General features: G+C 40.7%; 1 protein-coding gene across 1 annotated transcript in view; it reads left to right on the top strand.

Moving 5' to 3' along the window:
* Positions 1–1,835: 1,835 nt before the first annotated feature.
* Positions 1,836–25,579, top strand: part of insrb (insulin receptor b) — an 80,063-nt gene continuing 56,319 nt past the window's right edge. Inside the window, exon 1 of the mRNA XM_065955874.1 lies at positions 1,836–3,468. Coding sequence (XP_065811946.1) covers positions 3,375–3,468 — 94 coding nt within the window. The 5' untranslated portion in view covers positions 1,836–3,374. The remainder of the gene's footprint in view (positions 3,469–25,579) is intronic.

Below are 25,579 nucleotides of genomic sequence, written 5' to 3'. Positions count from 1 at the left end.
TTCTGTAAGGTGAGCTTAAGTGACCCTTACTAATAACCATAATAATACAGTTTATTTATTCGCTAATCTGCTTCTATGTCTGAAGAAACTTCCTAACAGCTTGCTAGAAGAAGAGAGTAGTGTACATGTCTTTTCTGCACATTAGAGCGACTTAGGTGAACATTATAAGGACAGTAAAATGTTTAGGAACCATTCACAAGCAAGACTTGATTATACACTCTTTTGTGGAGTCATTAATTAATTATAACTGTATAAAGAAATGGACATAACCTTACATCACTGTTGCTGACATCTTCACGGGATGTTTATGTGACACCCTAAAGCTCTTTATGCTTTCTTTCAGGTCAGATATAATCCTATTTCTTCACAACATTGCATGCCTTTGTCCTCGCTTGACATGTGGAGTAAGTGATTTTGCTGGAGTTATTTTTAGTGCCACCTACTGAAATGAATTCGTAGCACAACAGAGCGGGGAGCACAACTGTAGTGCTTCACAAGTGCCGTATGTGTAGACTCATAACAGCACTCTAGGTAGGTTAGTGGGATAAAACACCATTCACTTGACTTCCTCTACTCCCACTGAAAAGAGAAAGAAATCTGTTTCAGCCGATTGGAAGTGTGGAGAGAAGAAGAGGAGTTAAAGACGGACTGGGTGTGTGTGTGTGTGTGTGTGTGTGTGTGTGTGTGTGTGTGTGTGTGTGTGTGTGTGTGTGTGTGTGTGTGTGTGTGTGTGTGTGTGTGTGTGTGTGTGTGTGTGTGTGTGTGTGTGTGTGTGTGTGTAAATGTATCTACAATAAAAGAGATCTGTTTTGACTAGATTCCACAACTTAGTCTTAGTCTGTCAGACCTGTGACATTTAATCTCACTAAGACCTCATTTACTCTGTTTACTGGGTAACAACATTCCTAAGTTTAACAACAAGCCTGCTCCACAAGCTCTCAGAGTCAACCAGCGTGTCCCCATCCAAGCAAACAAACTGCACCCCTATAAGAAAAACAAGAAGCAAATGTTCCACCCTATTATAACCTGTTAGATCTATTGTTAATGCTTCAAGATTCAGACATCCTCAGGTGTTAGTAGGAAGTACTTCTAGTATTTTGTGGCACTTTTTTCCATCAAAGGACAGGTTTCATAATAGGAATATTTGCTATTCAAATCTAAGGGAACTATGTATACCTTTCTTACTGCCGGCAGCTATCTTACTTCCTGGCTGCACAGCCAAGGCAGTGTGTAATATTAACACTCTATGACACAGTGCGGCTTTGTTTTGACTACAGATCTCTCTGTTCTATAACAATGAAAATGTAGAAAGCCTACAGTCATAATATGTTATCCATCCACATACAAGTACACAATCAGTACATGTAACCTCTTATACAAAAATGAGTCTTGAAATAATTGAATATATTTTAAAATAGGCTATATATTTTAAAATATTAATATCCTATTATCCTATTATAATTGTTGGAGCTAAGAAAATGTACCAACCAAATAAAAAAAATTATATGAAACTTTTTGATTAGAAATTAATGATTTGAGTCACATTAAGCCAAATATAGCCTAATAAATAGATTAAGATGTCAGTTTCTCAGATGTGAAGAGAATACGTTATTCTTTGACATGAATAGGATAAGTGGATGGGTTTGGACGTATTTCCAATGACACACGTTTTCATTGTCATGTTAAGACAATTAAAATAAAATATAAGCCTATATTTCTTTGGTTCCACAAATGCATCAGGCTACATGTAACAGGGCATGGAGTTCAACAGTAAAATGAGAAAAAAAAATGAACAGGTGAATATTCCTTTTTAATACACGACACAAATTACACAAACTAAGGGGGACCATCTGCTCGACATATCAGTTATTATTGACACATCTATCGAAAAGCATAACATTTATGTCCACCAGCTTTTAGGAGGTGTTGATGTGTATTCGACTCCCCCTGCCCGACAAAGAGCACCGGTGTTCTAACACCAAATCAGACAGTCCGGATCCGGACTCAGCCAGCTCTGTGTGGTAAACCGTGATCCGCTCCGGGTTTTCCAGCAGTCCACAATCGCTCCAGCTGAGGTGACTGGCGGACTTGTTTACTGGAGAGACTAGCAGAAAGGAGAGACGGAAAGAGGGGGAACCTGAGGGAGAGCTAAACGGAACGGGAATCCAAGTTTTACACACTTGACCCGTCTTTTTAGGCTCATTTTGTTCGTTTACCTATTTTTTTGACCAGAGAAGACGGAATACTGACTTTCTGTATGCGTGTGGTTGTTATCTTTTATGTTTTGACACTACTGCCGACATTGGGAACCTCGTTGTTTTGGATTAGCTAGCTAACGTTAGCTGTTTTTTCCCCCATCGGCTAACGTTAATCTGAGAAAAAGAAACGGGCGGCGTGGTGGAGAGTTTCCTCACTTCAAAGCAAAACGTGCGGGGTTTCAACGGAGCCGCTTGTTGTTGTTTTTTTGTCGTTTTCCTCTCACCTTGGATGGGTCAAGAAGCGGAGTTCACCTGCCAAGTTTTCCCCCTTCTTTTGTTTTCTTTCTCCCGTTTTTCGTCGTTTTACGAGCGTTCATTCGTTTGCGGCGTGGTGGTCAACGGGGGTGAAGGAGTTCAGAGGAAGGTCGTAGTAGAGGGAAAGCTTGTGTGTCGCCGCACGTTTTTCCTGCACGTAGCTGCTTCGGAGGAGTTTCCTGGGATGTGCCCCCCATCTATCTTAAAAAGGGCGAGCTTCTGAGGAGATACCACCAAAACTCGGGGGATTTATGAAGACCTGTGGACTTCAAAGGGGAAAGCGCAAACCCTGCCAACCCCCTTATTGGCTCTACACTACGCGATATCCATTATAACTTCAGCGTCTGTCTGCGGGAGGAAATTGTTTTTAACGCAGTTCACAAGAAAAATACTTATTAGCAATTGTTTTAAAGCGATTATCCCCTCGTTGAATCGGCGCATTACATAGAAATGAGCCCGGGGCCAATGGACCTCCACACTAGCCCCATGCGTGTGGGACATGTATAATTACACTGTTATTTCCCTCTTGATTCAGCGGAGCACCAAAATTAAACAGATGAACGTGGACTGTCGCCTTCACTTATGGAAAATGAAGATCTTCACTCGCACATGTGTTGCCAGAACCCAAGATCACGTTATTTAGTGGTCTGCATTTTTTCCAGGGCTCACATAGGCTACATCACAAACTTGGCTGGGAGGATACTCATACATTTTTTTACCAACTCCTCCCGAATCACGGGAGGCAATTTTTTAAACATTTTCTTTTAACACCTTTTGATATCCAAACGCCTTTCCGAAATAAACAGTTTGAATTGAACTGGGAACCTTCAAGAGGAGAGCACAACTTACCCTCAACTCAAAATGAGACGGTGGACGATAAAGCTGCGAGCACAAATTGTATTTTTTATCATCTGCACCTGCATTGTGTGCCAGTGTGGACTTATAAACGGAGAAAGTAAGTATTTCATTTTTTCCAAGTTGTTTTGCGATGTTTCTGTATATTTTTCATGGTTCAGATGACCTCACATAGCTCCAGCAAACACACTTTATTTAAAAACAACAATTATTTATTTATTTGTTTGTTTGTTTACATCTCATTAACACAACACTTAAGTGTAGCCTGTGTATTGTCTAAGCATTAAAGTGGAATGAGTTGACAGTTTAAAAAAACAACAACATTAAAAAACAGTTATTACGATAATATTATTTTTGTGTTATTAATGATTAAACAGAAAACATGTAAAAGGGTTAGGGTTAGAAAAAGTTAGGCTTAATTTTTATACTCAGGTGGATATTATTGGGGTAATAGAGCTGTCGATATAGTTTTTTTTTGTTTTTATTTGATACATTTAAAATTTACAATTTTAGTCACGGGACCGTATCCCTTGCTCATGCGCATGGGTGATATTTCATTTAGGGTCTAATGAAGGGACTCATTTCATTCGTCTTGTGAATGCTTTACGTGGCCGCGCGCATATAATTGATATTCCTTAGTGACGTTGTCGTGTAATTTCTACGCCCCCTCGCGATGACTCCTAAAGGTACATATTTTAGCGGCCTGTGTCGGAAGAACCAGCCTCACGGCCAGATTAGTCGCTGTAACTGGACGAGTGTGGTCTGCTGCAGCGAGTCTAAACTGGGAGTAGCAGGATTGGCCCTGTGTGAGCGGCTATAGGCCTCTCATTGCGACACACACACACACACACACACACACACACACACACCCACCACAAACAATACTCACGCGCGCGCACGTAGGGTGCTGCTGCAGCAGGAACGTAAACAAATTAGCCGCCGACGCTTAGAAGTCTCTCTATAGGTGTTGGATTAGCCTACATTGCATTTAGCTCAAGATCGGACCAAAGTGTGGGCGTCTTCCTCCCCGGAACATGCCTACCCTGCATGGTGTTTTATTTATTTTTATAATTTTTTTTTTATAAATAAATGGAATCTGATGTTGTTTTAAAAATCTAAATAATCTAAGCAGTTTGTGGACATACAGAGAGCAGTCGATAGAGATCCCCCTTTAAACCACTCAATGGCCTCGTCTTTACAGCAGTGATCAATGAAAAGGCAGTATGTTGTTTTCTATAGATGAGGTTATTCAGGCTTCTGTTGCATTCAAGTAATCATACAATAAAATAAACTTTATTTTTTCTGACAGCTAAGCACTACCACATTCTGACCCTGAAAGATCTCTTATGAAGATACATTTGATATTAATCTTTATGGGACTACTAAAATACTTTCTAGTCGTAAAGTATCTAATTTTATATTAAAGTTTTAAGTCAGAATTCTTGCATTCACTTTTGTTACCATGGAATTTGACAGTATGAATAGTTAAATGTAGGAGGAAAGCTGACTTAGTTACTTAAAATAGATCACCCCAGTTGACCATGTGACAATCATAAGTTACTATAAGTGTTATCTTGATTTGAATGAATGAAAGTCTCAATGGAAACCATTCATTCTTAATAGAGAGTCTTGAATGAAAAGTCTATAATAAATAATGATTTGACTTGTTTATAAGTGGTTTAACATTTCGCCTATATTTCTTCTTCTGTTGTCGATCAATCAATTTTTTATGGTGATTTGCATGAGGTGCTTATTAGATGTTGAAGTCCACAAAGTGTTTCAATCTAGTGTTTTTGTTCAAAATATTGGTTAAGGATTATAAATCAACCAAATGAAACTATTATTAATATAGTGTTGACTGTTTCTCTATTAGTAAAGTTCTGGAAAATCAACTTTGAGTATATAAATTGTTCCAAGTGGCCATGTTCAAAGGAAATGTTCTCGCTACTTTACACAGGTCATGTATGCAGACAGAACAGAGGCCCATGAAAGGGGGTCTTATGAGAAAGGGCTGCTGGTACCCCTCCTTTCTCTTTTTTTTTTCTTTCTCTTCCTCTCCCTCTCTCTCTTAGGGAGTGGGGTACATGTCATTGGCTGTTTCTGGTTCCTGATTTACTCTATTCTCTGGGAAATGACCATATTTGGCACTCTTGAGATGTGTATGCCTCAGAGTAAGGGTGGGGGTGGGGGGGGGCAACAACAACCAAAATACTTAGACTATTTAATTCAGAATCCACACTCAGCCTGACATCTCCACCTCAGTCATGGAAAAGAGGAAGCTGTATTGATGAATAGACCACACTGTGGCTGTGTTCTGCTGACTGCATAGAGAATGTGAATGTGATAAAGCTGCTTTACAGGTTGTTAGTTGATTTTGATTGGTCTATTTGTCATAGTATTCAGCAAACGTTTTTCTGAAGTAACCGGTAAGCAGTCTCCCGATCTAAACTCGCGCAAAACAAGTTGTGCAACTGGGCGCCTTGCCCCCGTCGTGTTCCTCTCAGGCTTGTAAGCACAGATCTGTTGGAAAGGGTAGTGTGCATGTGTGTTTGCATGTGTTGTTATATATGCTTTACACTTACATATATACTACCATGACTGAGGCTATGTCCTATATTTAAGAATAAAAAGTGCATTTTGAACTTTTCTGATGGAGATATATGTTGGTCAGTAAAACTCAGAAGTAGAACTGTGTGAGTTTGTTTGTCCTCTTAGATACTCAGGCTCTCTTTAGTGAAGTGCACGGTGACATTTCCCGACAATGCTATGCATGCTGTGGAATGTGTTTGAAGTGGCCCACCATGTAGGTGCCTGTGTGTGTGTGTGTGTGTGTGTACAAGTATTTCAGTATGCACCCCAGCCACCCTGTGCTGTCTGCAGGATCTCATCTCTCAGCTCGTGACCTGCCCACTTCCGGGCAATGTATGTTTTCCGTGTGAGTGTGTGTGCATGTTTGTGTCCGGAGGAGGTGGTCATGCATGAGAACAGTGTGTACTAAGATAGCAGGCCCATAAGAGAGAGGGTTGCTTTTTAGCTGTAGGCTGTTTGCCCTGAGTGGCCCCCTTGACCAACTGACCCCAGTTTATGAAATGTACCAATTGCCTGATGTTTGGTGTTTTAATGAAATCAGCAAGAGCTAAAGAATGATCATGAGTCTTAAAAAATAAATGAATGAGCTTAAGGCGAAGCTTAAGCTTGTTTCGAACTTAAGACACAACACAACTTCTTATAGACAAAATCAAGATTTCATAGATTCTACTCACCGTTTGAGGCATATGGTGTACATCACAATGAGGTCAAAGCAATTTCCTGTGGCTGTTCTGACGTTGACTGGTACATAAATACTTCAATAATAGTTATTCTGTCCATTGCTCGGATACATTTTTATCTAAGCAGCCTTTACTCTATGTTTACTAAGTTAATTGCAGAACGGTGGGTTTCACAATGCACCAACAGTGCTTATTGCAGATTGCCATTGTAAGTTTGGGTAGTCCATGTTCACAAGCTCAGAAGACAATGGCGGTCATGAACTAAGGCTCCAGCAGCTGTGTGCTACTTTTCCAGTGTTGGCCAAGAAGGCAATATGTACTGTTACGGTGCCTTTCCTGAATGCTTCCTCTTCTGCACTGATCTTTCCATGCATCCCTTTCTCTTAGCTTTTTCATTTTATGTGCAATGTTTCTGTGTGTCTGCAAGTAACAATACAAACCAAAGATGAAAACCCTTAGACTACACAATTCAGTTGTATTGTCTGACAAATAGATAGATACATGTCCCTTGATTGCTTGTTTAATCAGTTTAGGCTGCTTTCAACTGACACTTCAGTACAATTTCAACATTTTTTATTTATTTTTAAGATAGAGAATTATGTCAGGCTTTGACACTATCAGTTCTTATGGAATTGATTCTAAATCTGATAATGGAGGGATTCAGGCAACTCTGCACATTTACTCTGCACATTTAATTGAACTTTAATTTCAGCTGAGTGTCTCGGTCAGCATCATTTGGAGCCACTTGGAACAGTTTAATTTCCACTAATCTTAATTGCATCACAAAATGACATCAAGGTAAACATTGTAAACATGTCAAAGCTAGCAAACCACAAGTTTGATGTGGAAGAGGAAATAAAAAAGTAATGTTTTTGAAACGCTTACAAATTATTGCTGATGTTGTGTTTGTTGTTTTTTCGGAGACTGAGTGGCCATATTTAGTTTGAAATGTGAGGGAGCAGTTAGCCCTGGAGCTCTCAAAGATTCAGGTCTGAAGTGATTCAATCCAAGTTTGAAGAAATAAAGTGGTCAAAACAGCCAAATCGTTTCATTAGCTCTACCATGGTGCTTTCATATTTGTACAAAACTGCTAATAAGTTCTTGAAGATTTTGGGGTGAGCTGCATGTGTGAACACTCTGACTTTAACCGAAGTATTTCTGCCAGCCCCCTAGTGAATTTTCCGCGTGACGTTGGGGTGATCTGATGTGAGAAAACAGCAGAAAATACAATCAGGAGCAACAAACAAAATACAAACAAGTGCAGGACAGGGACTTAATCAGGTAAAAGTCGGATAACTTCTGAAGGATTACAATCCTTCCTTCATCGATGTCATCCACAGTGACTGATGCTGCTTCTGCTGAGAGGGTTCGCGTCTTATTTCGCAGTTGTAAAAACGTTTCCTTTTGAAACTGATGTATGTCCTTAAAAACAAAAAAAGTGCAAGATAATGCTGAATGTTCCAGTCTACTCTGATCAGCCATATATTCTATGACAAGCACTAACTGTTTCTATTGAGACACACTTATCAACTGACCGCCCTGTGTGCTGGCTGCTCTCTTTAGCCTGTTAGCTCACCCACTGACGATCTATCTCCCTTCCTGCATTATAAATATACACCAATGATAATCCATACAGATCATTACAAAGAGGGGACTTTCTTAAACAGAATAATAATCTATGTGTTGTACGAAATGAAAGTATTGGTCAACATCAGCCATAGTGTCTTTTGCCCTTTTAGAGCAGCTTGCTTTAAACACGTGTGTCAATTAAAATAGCAGCGAAGCTGTCTGAGTATCTTAAATGCTCAGAGAAATATCTTTAAACAGAATATGGTATGAGAAAAGGAAGGAGCTGTAACTTCTTTAGGATCAGTCAAAATGTATATCATTGCACTGCGTCTGAGAGGAAGCATGAAGGAAATGTGTGATTGTATCAAAGAAGAAAAACTCACTCTTGGTAGGAACACAAGAGCACAGTAGAGAGATGTTGATCAGGACAGAGAAACACAGACAGACACTCATGATCTGCTGAATTTAAACAGCCGTATATAAATAAGTCGATGTGAATTTCAATTACAAAGTATTTAATGCCTTGCTACAGAGCCCTGTATACTAGTCCAGATTATATTTGCCTTGAGGCATTGTAAAAATTGAGGTACTCAATTGAATTGGTAACTGGTAGGTTCTTCTTAACTCTTTTGTTGATATGGTGATTGGGTGTCATTTTTTTTTACACATTATTCAGCAAAGTATGTCCATCAGTTTTTACAGTTCTGTGATGAACAGGGATATGTTTTTAATGCTGAGCTAGGTCAATGCCCTCCGCTCTGACTCCCATTCCTAGATAGAGAACTGTTTATGTAAATGTCTGCTCACTGTACACAAACGTAGTTGAGTTGGGAGGGGATAGATGGGGTGCAGGGATCACACACACACACACACACACACACACACACACACACACACACACACACACTCAAAGACAAACACACAGAGAGCGCTGTTATGCTATGCTGCAACAATCTGATTTGATAGTCCTTGTTGCTGTTTGGATCTGACCTATTTTAACATTTGGTGACTTCACACAGGAAAATCCAAGTTAAGCCTACACTGCATTGCACGGATCAGCAAAGGGATCTTTTTGGAGACTTTTGCAGGCAGGACCAGACATTTAGGTCTAGCTTAGGCCCAGCTATTTGTCTTTATTCTGTCCTTTCATTTGCAGCAGTCTGGCATTCCTGTTAATCCTGAGTTCTTTCCCTGGCATAGTTGCTCTCTAAACCTGAAGAGGTTGAACAAGCTGACTAAAAAGTGCAATGTTTTGGGAAAAAGACCTAAGTATGAATTATTTTATACCTTAGTATAGGAAACAGCCATTGAAAAAAGGTGAAAAGGACTTAACTTGAAAAAAAAAAAAAAAGTCTGCCTTGATTGGCTGGCTCTTGACCAGCACAAGACATTCAAATGTGTTTCTGTTGTTTAGGCATTTCAGCAGACTGCAGACTTTTTATGTAAGCAGAAAACATTTTAACAGCGTTTCCAGATGTTTCTACAAAAGTGTGAGAGAGGAGAGCTGGAGTTAAGTGGTTTATGTCACATCATGGGAATCTGTATCTGAGCTCTTGTGGTTACACACCATGCCATAATTTGAAGGTCACACTTTGAGCAGTTAACATGCCCAACTCTGCCAGACATTGATCCTCGCATTGTTTTAAGAGTGGCCTTTCTGTGTTAACCCTGCTCTCTGACATCACGGACATAAATGTGTACGTTTGTGTCATACATGGAGATGTGAAGAAACAGCTTCCTGTGTACAATGTAACAGGGCTGTGGAATAGATTCAAGAGTTTCAAACAGCTCAACCATGTGGGGGATTGGTCTTGCAACTTTTTACTTCTGCTTGTAAAAGCTCCTCTTGAATTTTTAAACAATGAGAAAAGCTGCAACATTTGTCTGAAATTCATTAGATTCTTAAGAAAGGGGAAACTGGATGGTTTAAATCTCCCAGCTATGTTCTTTGAAATTAGTTTCATTCTACCTTCTCATCAAATATCTTTATTTGATTTTTATTCTATTGAGAAATAACTATTCCTTTTCCATGAAAATTTTTATCTTAAACAAAAACCAATCAAATTTGGGTTTGTTGTTTTAACAATTAATCTGAAAGTCTTAGGATGTCCAGTTATTTGCATAGCTATCTTTTTGCAAATGACAACCCTTTTGTATCTCTATCATGTGTCTAAGTGTGTAAGTGCAATGGGATATTTGTGTGTGTGTGCGTGCAAGTGTATGCATGTGCGTGTGGAGTGTATATGTCGGGTTTGAGTAGCCGTGTAACTGAGCCTGATGGGTTAAATTTATTTTGAGGACTGTCATATGACTGAGAAGTAACCATTTGACACAGTGCCAGATCATTCTCCAAGCAGTTAATGACATACACACACACACACACACACACTCATAGCATTGATAACTGTTATTGAGGATAGAAATATATTTAAGCTTGAAATTTAAGGAATAACTGGTTGTGAATATGTCATGTAGAAATGTATAATGAAAATTGTTTGAAACAGTATGTCAAAAAAGTTTGCACGTTGTGAATGTGCAGGATATGGCTACTGCTGACATTTTTGATCAATCACTGCATGTTGTTGCTTTGAAAAAGCTTGCAGTTGTGTTAAAATAAGGCACCTTTTTCTTCAACAAAGTATTTTTCTTCAATAAAGTATTGATTTATCACGTTTTCCTAATTTTCCTGAAAAAAATAGATGAAAATCAGACTTCAACTTCACATTCATTCATATTCTCAAGTTATGACCGAAAGACACTAATCAGCATCAAATCAATGAGTCCTTCTGCCAATGAATGATAACTCATGTTTCCCTCTCACTTAGTTGTTTCCTCTGCATTCTATTAGAGATATGCCTGGATATTAGAGAAATATAGTCGAGTGAATGGGTACCGTACTTCAACTCCATCTCCCCCTCTGGTGTCCATGCGTTTTTACTCCATGGTTGTGTGAGCTCCCCCCCCTTATGTTCAGGGGTAAGAGGGTTCGCACTAAACCACAGATTTGTTTTTCTTTCACACTGCAGATGCGTACAGGCTGCAGATCTGTCTCTTACATAGCACACAAACACACACACCTGCTAATACTCTCTGTGCGTTGGGAAAGCATCGTCTTTCAAACCGTTTAATAGTGCAAAATCCATCCATTTGAAAACTCTCTCTGTTTCCCCCCCCCTGTTTTTTGTTTTGTTTTCTCCTCTTTTATTAAGCCTGCTCACTCCAGCTGGGTCTAAGTGATGCTTAACACACATACACCTGCAGGAAGTGAACAACAGCAGCCGGTCACATGGACATGTCTGACTCTGCCGTGTTGCTGTGTCTGTTTTTCCTTTTACAAGTACTCATGCTTGTATGTGTAATGTAATGGTGTGTGTATTTGGTGTGTGATGATTGGGGGGGGGGGCTGTTTTTGTCCTGATGATCTAGTTTGAGGTGGGTTACTATGGTGACAGCACTAGCTGTGCTGGCAGTAGACTAGAGTGCTTTCCTCAACTCCCCTGTCTAAATAAACCTCTAGCCTCTCTGCATTAATGCCATTTGTATTTTTATTTATGCTTGATGGCAGAAAATGGAATGTCTTTATATAGACTTTGTGACACTATTGTAATTTTGACTTTGCCTGTGCTGTAGTGTACTGTAAACCTCTAACATGCTTGGTGATATTTGTCAGATACCGATTTTCATTCTTTAACTATAATTGACAGCAAAAACAAAGAATTTTGGGAACTTCTTTGTAATTGAAAATTTTCACAATTACACACACTGCATCAGGTTACATGACCATCTCTCATTCTCACTCAAACTAATCTCCAATGGGAACGCTTTGAGTGTCAAACCCTTTATTAGCTGTATTCTCCTTTATTTTTATGCTTTATCTACTTTAACAGCATATGCTTTATGCACTCTGCATCCTCACCAACATTAGTCTAGTTCAGGGGTCTCAAACCTTTTTCATTGGAGAGCTACTTTGAAAAACTGAAAGTGGCAGAGAGCTACTTTCATCACATAGCTTGTGTTTATTCACATCATGTATCAAAACAAATTCTGCAAATGTAGACACATCACAGTTCGATACCCAAAGATCACATTTTCAATAAGAACACGTTAAAGTAACATCATTACTCTGTAGAAAGTACGTAGTATTCATGTTTAAAATTTGAATGTGTTAAGTTCACATACTTCACATTGAGGTCCAGGAAAACACTGCTATTTCTTAACTTATTTTCTTCAACTTTTCTGTGTCTTCATATCAATATATCACAACGTCTTTATTATCAAAACCTTTCAACCATTTATTGGTACTCATGTACAAAAGTACATTCACTCTTTCTAAAGTTAGTTAGTTAGTTAGAGATGACTGGTACTGCATTGAGTCCAGAATAGAGGTGTATGCCTGAGTGTACCCACTTAAGTTCAGTCTTGTAGAGTCATTGACATTTTCATATGTCCCGCCTTTTACTGAATTCAGGTTTCATCAGATTCATGTCATAAAAGTACGGAAAGCCAAATAAAAGACCACACCAACAGCAGCCGAACAAACACAGCCAACATAGGTTCACTTGAGCTCACAGACTCACCACATTGAATTGAAAACCACATTCACCTTGTCATGTCTTTCTCCTGCTGCCCCATTGCATCTGCAGAAAGGTCAGACACCCTCCATATCACTGTGTTAGCACCAAGCTGCATGTCAGCAATAGCAGATGTCAATTCAGTCTTACTTTTATGCCCCCTGAACCGTGTATCACTTCCTTCACCATTGCGCCGCCACCGCTGGTGAATAGCTTCTTGTGCTTTGTTCAGAATTTGTGCAACCTAAAATAATGCCCACATTGCTGTGCTTGTCTTATTTGCAATAGTGTGAACAGAGATTACTGTTATAAGTGTGAATTTCAGCCCGTTCACCATTTCAGTTCGTTAACATGCCGCCCCCAGGGAAGTCAAGTACACAGTTATCGTGGACCTCAGGGAAGTGGCGCTCCAGGCTGCTTCTTTTGCAGACTGAAGCACTGCTATCTCAGATGAGGCACACACACTTGTTCTCTACATTTATAATAAAAAAAACCCCGCTATTTTGCACTCCGTTTGAAAATAGTGTTTTTCTTGGCATGGCTACTTTCATTGTCCATCATAAATCTAGCCAAACAGGCTCGCTAATAGCACTGATCGCCTCACTTCAGCTCAGCTAGCATACAGCCTCACTGACTGGACCTGTGGATGGTTGGTGCCGCTACATTGCTACATATGATTGGCAACATGTAAGTGTTGACAAACATTATACAAGCATCACCTCACCTGTTTTATTGACAGCTTATATACCTATACAATTATTTTGCAGTGAAGGGGGTGGGGCATGAAGTAGGAAGAGGCGTTTATTTAGGTATTTGTTGTTTGTCTTTCGGACAGTCTGGGAACCTCTTGGTGAGCTACTGAAAACCCGGACGGGCAACATGTTTGTAACAGATGGGCTAAATAATAAGAGAACCACTTTTGACAGAAAGAGCATACAAAGCATCTTCTAATTATGTTGTGCCCCCTTTCATTGTTTTGTACCCCTCTGTGCCATTTCACCCGCTGTAGTCATGACACCTAATAAGAGAGCGCTAAATAGAATTGTTTAATTAAAAATGACATGCAATTTAATTAGAGTATTTTATGTTATTGTTTTTTCTTTTTTTTATCTTTTGCTTCAGTGTTAAGGGGGTCAGTTTTGTTTTTTATGAATAAACAGCCATTATTGAATCACTGACAGTGATACAAGTTGTAACAAATCCACAAAGTCTGTTTCTGTTAACATTCTGAAACCATTTAGTGCATATCAGTTCAAATTTGTACTGAATCAGTCAATTACACTGTCACTCTAGAGCAGGGGTTCTCAAACGTTTTGGGCTTGTTTACCCCCTTTCAGAATTTTTCTCAGCCAAGTACCCCCTTATCCAGCCAAAGACATTTTTCAGGAAAAAAGAACATTATTAAACAAATGTATGTGGTCTTCACAAAACTGTTGGCTTATATCATCCCGCAAAAGACAAACAGTGCTTCGGGAGGAACAGAATACGTGGAGGTAAATCCCATAAAAATGTATTAGTGGTGGTCGATATGGAAAAAAAACATCATATCACGATCACAATTTTATCTCGATTTTTTTCCATACTGATCTCAAAGAAAATTTTTGCAAGTTACCAACCAGTTTAACCAATCTTATTTCCCTGTATAATGTTTTTAATTGCACAAATACTGTGCTTATAAGTTTAGTCTATTTAAAATTGTCTTTGTATGGGGGGCCGGTCATCTCCCCCGAACATTTTTTACACGAGAAATGTCTTTCCCTGCATTCTGACAAATTTGTATGTACAATTGGAGGCTTTTATGCACCACTTTCAATTAATAATTTAGTATTGTGTCCTCTTTTGTGTCTTTAAATCTATGTTAGGGTTTATCAGGTACCTTTTTATACAGTGATGCATTCATTTAAAAACATGTACACTTCAAACATAATCCAAAATGTGATTATTCTGTGACACATGGTCAAAAGCAAGTTTTACTGAATTAAGAGTTTTATTCACGGAGGGGGCGGGACATCGTTGATTGTCGGACAGACAGTCGCCATAGTTACTCACTCTCACCTGCCTGCTGCACACAGAACGAGATGAGAAGCAGCATGCATAGATACTAATGCATGGAAGACCTTGCTGATATTATCGCCTCCCTCCGTTTCATTCTCGTTTCGGTTATCACAACAGGTGAGCTTCGAGTGGAGAGGTTTGTTAATAACTTTAAAAACTAAGAGAGAATAGAAAACACCGGCAACATCAGTTTAAATAAAGGGATTACAAGACAAATTCCTATCAACTGTTGAAATGGCTTTAATAAAATTGACTCTCAGCAGACTGATAACGTCTCTCGGGCTCATTAAGCGTTCGTTATGTCGCTGCCCGAAGAACAAACCTTAACATGGCAAACTCTTCAGATAACTGTTTATTGCATCCTGTCGGTTTGGAAATATCTCAAACTGTTGCATTGCATAGAACCGGGATGGAGTTCTTTTTACGGTCTAACTCTTAAGTTTCGTTTTTGGGCGATGCATCCTGCTCTGCTGCCGAGCAGAAGGGGAGGGGGAGACGCGTCTGTGTAGGAGCATGAACTGCAGCATGATAAAATGAACACATTAGCTCCGTTCTACAATCTCCCTGTTTTGACAGATTTTCAACACGTTTAAATCCTTAACGATCTAAGATCGTTATTTCGCACACCACTTGTGATGCAACTTTTTTTTAACGACATTTGTCACGTTCCCCCTGCAGTACTCCCAAGTACCCCTAGGGGTACGCGTACCCCCATTTGAGAAACACTGGTCTAGAGCCTTTTTTTTTTTTTTTTTTAATATATCCAGAATCTCATTTTTATCGATAGGTTCATTGGCAGTGTTTTTACAGGGGCTGCAATGGAAATTAATATTCAACGTTTTAAATCATTGGCATAGAGTAAAGCACTACAGCAGGTTTGAAAGAATTATTCTCAGACAAGAAAATTAAATTGTACCTAATCCTACTGTTAAACCTTACACTAACAGATGAAAGCTCATGAATTAAGTTGCATGTCTGAACAGGACTGAACACAATAAAAAACGTATATGTTGACTGAGCATGGACAACTTGGTACAGAACAGCCTGTACTAACTGATGAAGTGGCTCATCACATATACAACATCACATATCTCTGACATGCAGTGTTCAATCATCACTAAATTTGTCATGCATGACGCGGAAACCGCCCTGAACACATCCATAATTAAACAATTTTTTTAGTTACAGCGCCACCTGTTGACAACAGAAAGTCACCACTTCTGAATTAGAACTATCCATTCGTACAGGGTTTGTCATATCTCCCCCAAAATTGGTGTGGACCAGCCTAAGACCTTGGACATACTATGTTTCCAAGCTCAAAGGCCCATGCAGTGTTCTATCATCACCACATTTGTCACGTAAGATACCAGGCTAAGCCTGAACACATTCATGATTGAATTTTGATTAGTCACAGCGCCACCAGTTGACAACAGAAATGTCATGCATGAGAACCCGCCCCAGCCATGCCCTATGGTGAAACCCCGTGGTTTGCACAAATGTGAATCTACTTTCTACTTTAATTTGATACCAAACTTGAATTGATCAGATGAAAGCTCTCGAACAAGTGCATTCAAATTAGAGCGGTGTGAAATCTCAAAAATCACAAAATCTGGACTTTGACCGAACGTAACGCACTTACTGTACTTTTTTTGTTTGTTTAAAGATTTATTTTTGGGCTTTTGTGCCTTTATTGGAGAGATAGGACAGAGACGGAAATCAGGGATAGAGGGTGGGGATTGACAGGCGGGGAAGGAGCCACAGGTTGGATTCGAACCCAGGCCGCCCGCGTTGAGGACTACAGCCTCCATACATGGGACGCGCACACTAACCACTGCGCCACTTTGAGTTGGCAGTCTTTCTGCAATAAACAAAACAAAAAAAAAAGGATTGTCTATGCTTGGTTAGAGATCACTTGTCAATTCACCCGACAGGAATACCTCCAGTAACCCCCTACGCTGTTTTACAGTAGCTGCAGGTCACTGAGTGCTAAAAGAAAGTGTTGGCAGCAATGAACTACAGCCTGGGAAGTTGTGCTGTTGTAACTAGAAATCTCTGTTATCTGAATACATGGCATTTTTTCTTTTGCTTAAGTCTCAATGCTGATTGACTACAATACAAGCCTCGGTAATGCAAGAAGCAGGTTTGGATAGGAAAAGAAGCCTCACAGTCACTTCTGAAAGTCATACAGAATCAAAAAAGCCAGAGCCATCAGGCAGGCATAGCCAGTCCAGCCTCGTGTAGATCTCTGGTTTGTGGGTCGGTGTGTTGGTGGGGCCGGGCCCTGCAGCTGCTGCCGTGTGGCTACAGTTCAAGCAGGGGAACCGAGCCCCGGCTGCCTCCCTCTCAGGCCAAGGCTCACCACACCAAGACGCTGCACGCTCTGCCCGCTAACGTGGGAAGATGAAAAGGAACATCAGATGTTTTTTGCATTAGTCATTCTGTGTGAGTGTGGCATTCTCTGTGTGTGTGTGTGTGTGTGTGTTGTCTGTCAGTCTGTCTTGCACTATATATTTTGCACAGACCAGCCTTCAGTTGATTACCTGCTCCTGTTTCATAGTTCTCTGTCTGTTCCCAAATGCTTGTACTATGTCAGGAATGCTGCTCCCCCCAGCATGCTTTTTTATTTGTTTGGAGCACACCACCTGGTTTGGCTGTTTGTAAGGCGGGGTCTAAATTTTTCAGATTTTTTATTTTTTTTGGCTTGTGTATTACCAGCTGTCCAATTATTTTTGTTGTCAAGGAACATGTTGGTTGCAAATTGTCATAGAATTAAGAGGAAAAAACGAAATAGATCTAAATAATTATATTTGTTTCAAACTTTGTTTTTCTACTACAGCAAAAGAATATAAAGTGCAGGTCATTCAAAGCAAACATGTCAGGTTCTTAGACGTGCAGGTGCAGTTTTCATTTTGGGTAGTTTTTACACCTGTAGTTTGTTTGCTATGGTCCGAATCAGGACTCATATTATATTGTTGTATAATGACCTCAATAGGTCAAGTGGACCAACATGTGTGCTGCGTGAGCAAAATGCTCTCTAATTGGTCGGAAATTCTTGCAGGGAAAATTCAGTTTGGCATCACCGTAGGCAAAGGATACAGGCAAAATGTCTCAAAAATAATATGTTGATGTACTCGAGTCACTGAAGGCGCTTCTCAAGGCAGTCCTGTACATCTAGCAAATTCTTTTACAAATTCTTTTACAGGTATGCCTGTGGTCTGTAACACATGTTCAGGTGAAATGAATAGACAGGGCTCAGTTTGGTCAGATTTAGGTGGTTTCATGTTCTTACTCCAAATGAACTGCCCCAGGGTTTGTAAAAGCGGACCGGGAGCAACCTTTTCAAGCGGACTCAGTACGGTCGCAAATGGACTCAAGTTCATTTTATCTGAAGCAAACAGGTTAGGTGTAAAAACGCTCTTTAATTCTATAATTTATTGCTTTATATATGGACTGAAGTTATTCACTTTTTGGGTTTTGTTTCTTGTGGCCGAGTATGCATGGCTACAGGGGAGATATAAAACCGGCAGGCAAAGTTACAAGATAAAATGCATTAATATTACGTGGGAAATACTTTTGTTTCAAGGTAAAGGGGCAGCTGAAAGGACCTCTAGATTCCCATCAATTGTATCTCATATAAATCTACGTTAAAGATGGATGTTTCCCTCTCAGACCACACAATGGATATTTGGTGTTGGTGGACATTGACTTGTGGGATCTAAAGCCCTGTTTCCACCAAGCAGTCCGATTTGGTTCAACAGTTTGGTACAGTTTGGTGTGGTAAATCCTGAACTTGCTTGCGTTTCCACAGCCAACCGTACCCTTATTTGGTAAGCCAGATGGAGATAGCCCCGTCAGCTATGTGATAGTGTGACATCAAAGCAGCCCAACACAGTGTAACTCGCTTTTGATGAAGTTAAACGTTCAAGAAGAACAGGGACACAGTAAACAAGGGACCCTTTAGGGTCAGATTCGTACCCTTGGCACCCCAACAGAAGGGCACCAAAAAAGTAGGGCAGAACGGATCCCTTATTTTGCTACCATTCCCAACTTTTGATGGTGGAAATCGGCTATCAGGTACCCTGCCAATCTTAAGTTGTCCAACAGTGCTCAATGCTCATTCTGCTGTGGTCTCTCCATTTTCCTCTCCTCTCTTCCTGCAGCCTTGAGTCCAAGGTCGAACAAAGCTCTGTGGGAGTAGAAAATAGTGAGTCATTGTTTTTAAAAACAATTGACAGTCACCCGGCACCTTGTCTGCCCCCACCATGCTTCTTTTTTCCTTCCCCATTCTTTCTCTGTTTATGTTCTATTTCTTTGTCTTCCCCTCTATGTACCTATTTCTTTGTCTTTCCTTTCCCATTTCCAGAAGAGCGAGGGAAGGAGGCAAGCCAAAGTCACCAGTGTGATCTGATTTGGGCCCTCTCTCTCCTCTCTTTACCATCCATCTGACAGCTCAGCGCCTGCATGTTGCTCTTTTTTACCCGCTTCAATCTGCCACAGCCTGGCCCGGTGCCACAGCTGTAACTGGACCCAGTGTTATGTATAAATAGGACTAGGCTGGCTCCCTTTGCCATGCTCCTCAATGGGAGGCTGAGGCAATGGAGGAACAGGTGTTCCAAACCAACACACTCCTTTACTCTGCCCTGTATGCCTTTCCGGAGCCGCACCCGCCAAGACCTTTATCTGATGTCCTCAAATGTGGGCGATAGGTTTACGGTGCACATGTTGGCTGCCTGCTCCCTCCTCATTACATTCTGTCACTTATCAGGATATGGAAAAAAAAAACGTTTTTCCTTTATTTCTTCATTAAATGGCACCCCTAGCTTATTTCCACTCTTCGAACCGCCCTCCCCCCACTCTGCCTCTCCCTTGCTCACATACTGTTATTTTGGTCCTCAGCTCTCTTTGTTTTGGAGGTACAAGTTTGTACATGTTAATCAGAATGCCTCTCATGCAATTTCTCAGCATCATTTTTCACAGTAGAAGCCACAGCTTGGCAGTGGGCGCTCAGGGAGCTGGCTCTACTTCTCAGGACTTTCCACAGCTATATTAACAAACAAATTCATTTTTCCACTGGCAGTCCACTTGGCAATGCACTGGCATATTCTCTCTCCAGGGGTTTGTTCAGCAACCAAGCTGTTGACAAATCTATAATCAGCAGATCACCTCGTCAGCAGCAACGTGCGCCTAAGCTGACAGAGAGAGGAAACTTCTCACAGTCCAGAGTTAGCCGTCACTTGGCTTAATGCTGGACAGGTCTGGTTTCACACAAAGCTAACGTGCGGCTGCCCTCTCCTGCAATGAAAGGCAGGGGCAGGATTTTCCCCAGGCCACAGAGGGCTCCACTCTCACCTTCTAAAGCTGCCACTGTGATCCACTTTCTCACTGCCAGCCAGCTACAGTTAGTTGATGCATATTAAATTCTCTGCAGGGAGCACAACTCTAAAAATAAGAGAAGAATCTGTCTGAAATTGTAGCTACACTATTACGGATGCTGCGGCTATGAGCGCTTACTGAATAGTGGAGAAGACACTTTCTGTCACAGATAGCTGTTACATTGCGATGACCTCAGTTGCACTGGTCAAATGAAGTCATATGTGAAGTGCAAATATGGGGAGCTAGCATAGTTTGTGCGGGCTGCGTTCTGTCAGCGCCACTGTTTTGCTCTGAACAGCAGAGCGCAGCCAGGCTCTGGACATGGACTGCGGTGTGTGATGAGGAAACAGAAGCATTGACTAGATTAGGAGCGGCTTATGGAACGCGGCGAGCACGAACTATGTGGAAATAGCGGGTTATTATGGGCGATATTCTACTTCAAATTTGACAAAGAGAGGACGTTATGATCTGATGGTATCCTTTGCTGACAGGGAGATAATGTGACATTTGTTAACACTTTTTCCATTGACTCCCAAAAGGACTGCAGATGAAAATGAGCTTTAAGCTAACTCTAGTTGAACACATGGTGACAAATATCGAGTCTTTTAAAAAAAAAAATTCATCAAGAGAACTGACGGGTGAACTTTTTTTATTAACTAAACCGTCGATTTGTTTGTCTTCTTCTATAAACTTAAACTCATTCACCTCGCTCCTTTTCCAAGCTTTATGTTTTTTCTGTTTGTCTCACACTCCTCTATGCATCCCTCCTACTCCTTTTCTCATTCCTGCTGCCAAATTAAGTGTCAAACAGACAGGGGAGGCGGCTTGGATGGCCCACATTTCTCCTATAGAGGTCCACAGAGTATGGTACAGTACGTTCCAGACAGTCTGTGCTCTGTTATTCCTTTCTCTCTGCTCTGCTGCAACCCTCACCCTCCACCCCACCCATCCACCCCTCCACCCCTCGGGCTCATTAGTGGGTGATTGGGTTGTTACTGTAATTAAGAGCTCCTGTACAGCCAGGGAGAGCACCAAGCTGTCTGCTAATGGGTGGTCCTTGATGGGAGGGTGGGCTAGAGAGGGGTCACGGTCATTGTCCAATGAAACCCCCCGCCCCCCCCACCCCTCACACACTGTCTACCAGTTGTTTTCTTTTTTCTAAATGTGGGGTCTGTTTATGTAAGTCATTTCTGCCAGACAATTTGCTTTCTTTTAAAGCACAAAATGGAAAATTGTGCAGCAGGTGTGTTTTTGTCTACCATGCTGTTTTTCTGTCTGTCTTTGTGTCCCTGTTCTTCCCTCATATATTCAGTCAGAAGCTTAATTTGTTTGTTTTGTAGTTAAACATGGCTTATTGTTGAGTGAGGCCTGTAGGTAGCCACCCAACCCTTCTATCCCCCCTGTGAGCCTCTCAGTGTGTTTATATATATGCGTGTGTGTGTGCGCGCGCGCGTGCCTTTTACTTGTCATGTAACAGTGGTCAATAGTGACTCTCCATTCAAGCATGTGATCTCCAACCGTCCTGTTACGTCCCTTACGTCACTCTGTGTTGCTGCCTGGGCTCAGGTTACACTTTCACCCCTGCTAACTAACTCCCCTTACTCCCCTCCCATCATTTTTTACCTCCCCTTTTCTTTCCTCCTTATTTTTTTTTTTTGCCAGACCTTTTTCCCATATGACTTAATTTCTGCTCTGCCTCCCTATTTGCGCCCTTTTCCTCTTCTATGTCCCCTATACTCCTCTCCTAAACCTATGTAGAGAGAGGGAGGAGATGGCTCATTATTTTAAAGATACAGTGGCTTTCGGTCCTGCACTCTCCTTCCTCCTCCTCCTCCTCCTCCCTTCTCTACTCACGTCTGCCCCTTGATGACCCCCTCCTTCTCTCTCTCTCTCTCTCTCTCTCTCTCTCTCTCTCTCTCTCTCTCGCTTAGCCCTGTCAGTCGAAAACAAGACTCCATTTTGCAGAGTTAGCTCCCAGCAGCACCGTCTGCTGCTTCCCCCTCATGGCCCACTAACATTTCTTTGTGTCAATAGAGCTCCTCTGTCAGGAGACATGACATATGTGCTAGCCTCTAAGCATGCTGTGTGACAAGAAAGACCTCCTCTTTATTTTATGTAGTGAAGAATACACTTTAATTTGAAAAGGTCATGTTGTGTCCTCTTGGTATGTCTTTAGGATCACTGTGGGCAGAGGTGAGCTGCACCCTGGCCCTGATGCTGTTTTGTAACACAGTTTGTTATGTTGTAGTGCTGCACAATAGGTATCCGGTTAGTGCTGCTGGCTGTCAGCGAGTGGGTGGCCTGTAGGCTTGTTTGATGTAACCAGGAGATAAGGCAGGAGGGACAGATAGGTGTAAGGTTGCTGTTATCACTGGGAATAACACCAACTGCTACTCAGTGCAGGTTTTTGTGTTTTGGATCCTGACACCATATGTGTCTAAAAAAAAAGAAAGAAGGTGTGGCCAAATGACCTGACCTGTGTGAATGAGTAGCTGTTGTTCCAAACTCAGATTTATCAGATGAGCTTAACAGCTCAAATGGATTTATTGTCTGAATTTATGAGTTGTTTTTGGCTACAGGCGAAGGTGGCAGGAGGCGGAAGTGTGCAAAGTTAAGTCGGCTTTGGCCACGTCCACAAGAAAGAGTACAGCTCATTGGAATTGTTTTCTGATCAAAACAGAGATAATGAATCATTTTTTTCAAGGTTTTTATAGACATGGCCATGCAGGAAGAACATTTGTTGTAACTCTGCTGCATATCTTTTCTTGATTTTGGATCAGTGGAAATAATTTCCAAACATAGCCAATAAACGAGAACTAACCCAATACCCACTTGTTGCTGTCTGACCTAATTGACTAAATAACAATTATGTGTCACAGCAACAAAAACAAGGTCCTTTTTTTATTTAGTTATTTGTAATTAACATATTGATTTTATAACTTCATTTCATTTCATATTTCATTTTTAAACTGCAATTTTACATGTACAGAGAAAAGAACCTTTAAACAGCAGTGGGGACAAACATGTTTTCACTCAATCTAGTGGCACTGACTCGAGGTTCTGGGATGGCTGCACTTGTCTGCTTTAATATAATCAATTTCTACTGTTTGATATCTCCTCTGGACAGTTCCATTTTTAAAGTTTGCTTTCTGCTATTAAAATATTTTGTTGTGTTTTATGTTCCTTACCGAGTAATTTCCTAGTCAGTTAAATTGAAATTGAGATTTTGTTTAACTGACACTCTGATTTGCTGAATGTGGCTAACGCAAACAGCGCTAACCACACTCTGCCTCCGGTCCTCCCTGCAGCTTAACATCCACACGTCTGTGCTAAATGTGACAACCTATTGCTCAGGTCGATATGCCAGTTTGACCTGAGAGACTACTTACAACTTTATCTTGATTTTCGAAATCAAAATGCTGCCTGAATGCAATGCTCCTACGAGATGCTGCTATGCATTCACTATGCTTGTTTACTTCCGGTTGTGAAGAGCAGGGCAATTAACCCAAGCTAAAGCCAGTCTATGGCCCCAGCTAGTGGCTGCTTTGCAGTTTGAGCACAACATTTGACAGAAATTGTGGGCTGAAAGAGTAATAATTAATTTAACTGACTAGTAATCCCGGTGCTGACTTGTGAGGGTAACTCTTTAGTCGACTTAACGTTCACATCCCTAGTTTCATCACTGTTTTTGTTCGTAGACCTACAGAGGCAGATAACATGATATTGAGAATTATTTGAAATATTTTGAATATTACATAGTTTAAATGTTTTTAGTTAAAGGGGCCATATTATGCTTTTTCTGGTTTTATAGGCTCTTTAGTGTGTTTTTCAAGTGTCCTGTGCATGTTTAGGCACATCTATTTGCAAAAATTAGCTAGCTGCATGTAATGCTCAGTTCTAGCCCCCCTTGAAAAAAAATTGCCAGTGTGACGTCTTGTCAGTGTGAGATCACTGATCTCCTTGTTGTGGCAAGCCCAGCAGCTCATGTTGCACGCCCATTAACTTCTGTAGCACGCCCATGATATGCCGTAGCCTGCGGTAACACAGTAGTGCTAAGGTGCTAATGTTTTCGCTCCCTTCGGAGCCAAAGTGGCTGCATTCCCAATATGGTAAAAGGGGCGTGACATTTCCGAGAACCGTGCTGCGCGACTGACCAATTACGGCAGAGCCGACAGGCCGACCAATCAGATCAGAGTTGAGGACTCTGAACGTGGGCACTTGAGTGCCGTTGAAAGAGAGTCAGAAGCGAGCCGGTGCATGGAGCGGCAGGACATGAAAACATACACTTTTTTTGAACTTCAGCTATTGTGAACATACTTTAGTAAGTACATAGATTAAATATACGAACCCCAAAAAGGGCATAATATGACCTCTTTAAATGGAATGTTAAATGTCCTGTTTGATTCTCTCACCCTTCTGACCTTATCATTCACTTTCTCTGAAAAGACTAATGCTAACTTACAAATTGACATGCTTACAATGAAGACATTATAAATTCAATGGAAGTCTCTCTGATGTAGACACTTTTTTAAAGTTATAAAAACAGACCACTAGTTGTTACTTTGCATTATAACTCCTGATCATTTGAAATATTCTTTTGACCTTTGCTCTAAAACTTGACCTGCATGTTTTTCCAAATTGCTGTCGTAGTAACTCAGTATTATTTGTCAGTCTAGTGATCAAAGGCTTTATTGGCTCCCGTCCATTTGCAGAAGTCTCTTAAACGGCTCTATTGACGCGCTGCTGGTCGGAGTTTGTCCCTGGATTGTTGACATGTTTGTCTCACTAACCATTAACAGAATGGGAGGTTAATAGATAGCTTACACCTTGGAAATGAAGTGGGCCAAAAACAACTTAATGGAACCAAGTAAGCCCCAGCAAGATTTTGGATTTTTTATTTATTTACTATTTAATTTAACATGTTATAGTGGACCATTCACATAAAAAACAAACAAAACTTAAACGGTTGTTGATTCTAAAATGTGATGAATATATGGTAGTGATAGTGAGTATATAGTTTACTTCTTATTGGTGATACTTTGTACCAGGGCTGCAATATTCATTATACTTATAGATTTTATATTATACTTCTTTTGCATTAAAGTGCAATACCTAAATCTGAGAAAAGAACTGTATTTCTGCAGAGGTGCCCCAACCTACAAATCTTGTTTTCCAGACCGTCTGCAACATGTTTGTTTGGAGCCGACTTTAAAGAAATGATATGCAACAGTTTGACAACAGATCATTCTTGGGCAGTATTCTCTTTCTGAGTCCTCTTAGTAACTCTATAAACTAGCCTTTTTTATCCAATTAGTTTTGCCTTTGATATAGAGGATGCAGTTGTTTTCATTGCACCCCACCCCCCAGTGTAAGG

This window comes from Labrus bergylta, chromosome 6, assembly GCF_963930695.1.
Source record: "Labrus bergylta chromosome 6, fLabBer1.1, whole genome shotgun sequence".
NCBI lineage: Eukaryota > Metazoa > Chordata > Actinopteri > Labriformes > Labridae > Labrus > Labrus bergylta.
Note: the sequence above shows the minus strand (reverse complement) of the source record. Positions and strands in the feature narration are given on the sequence as shown.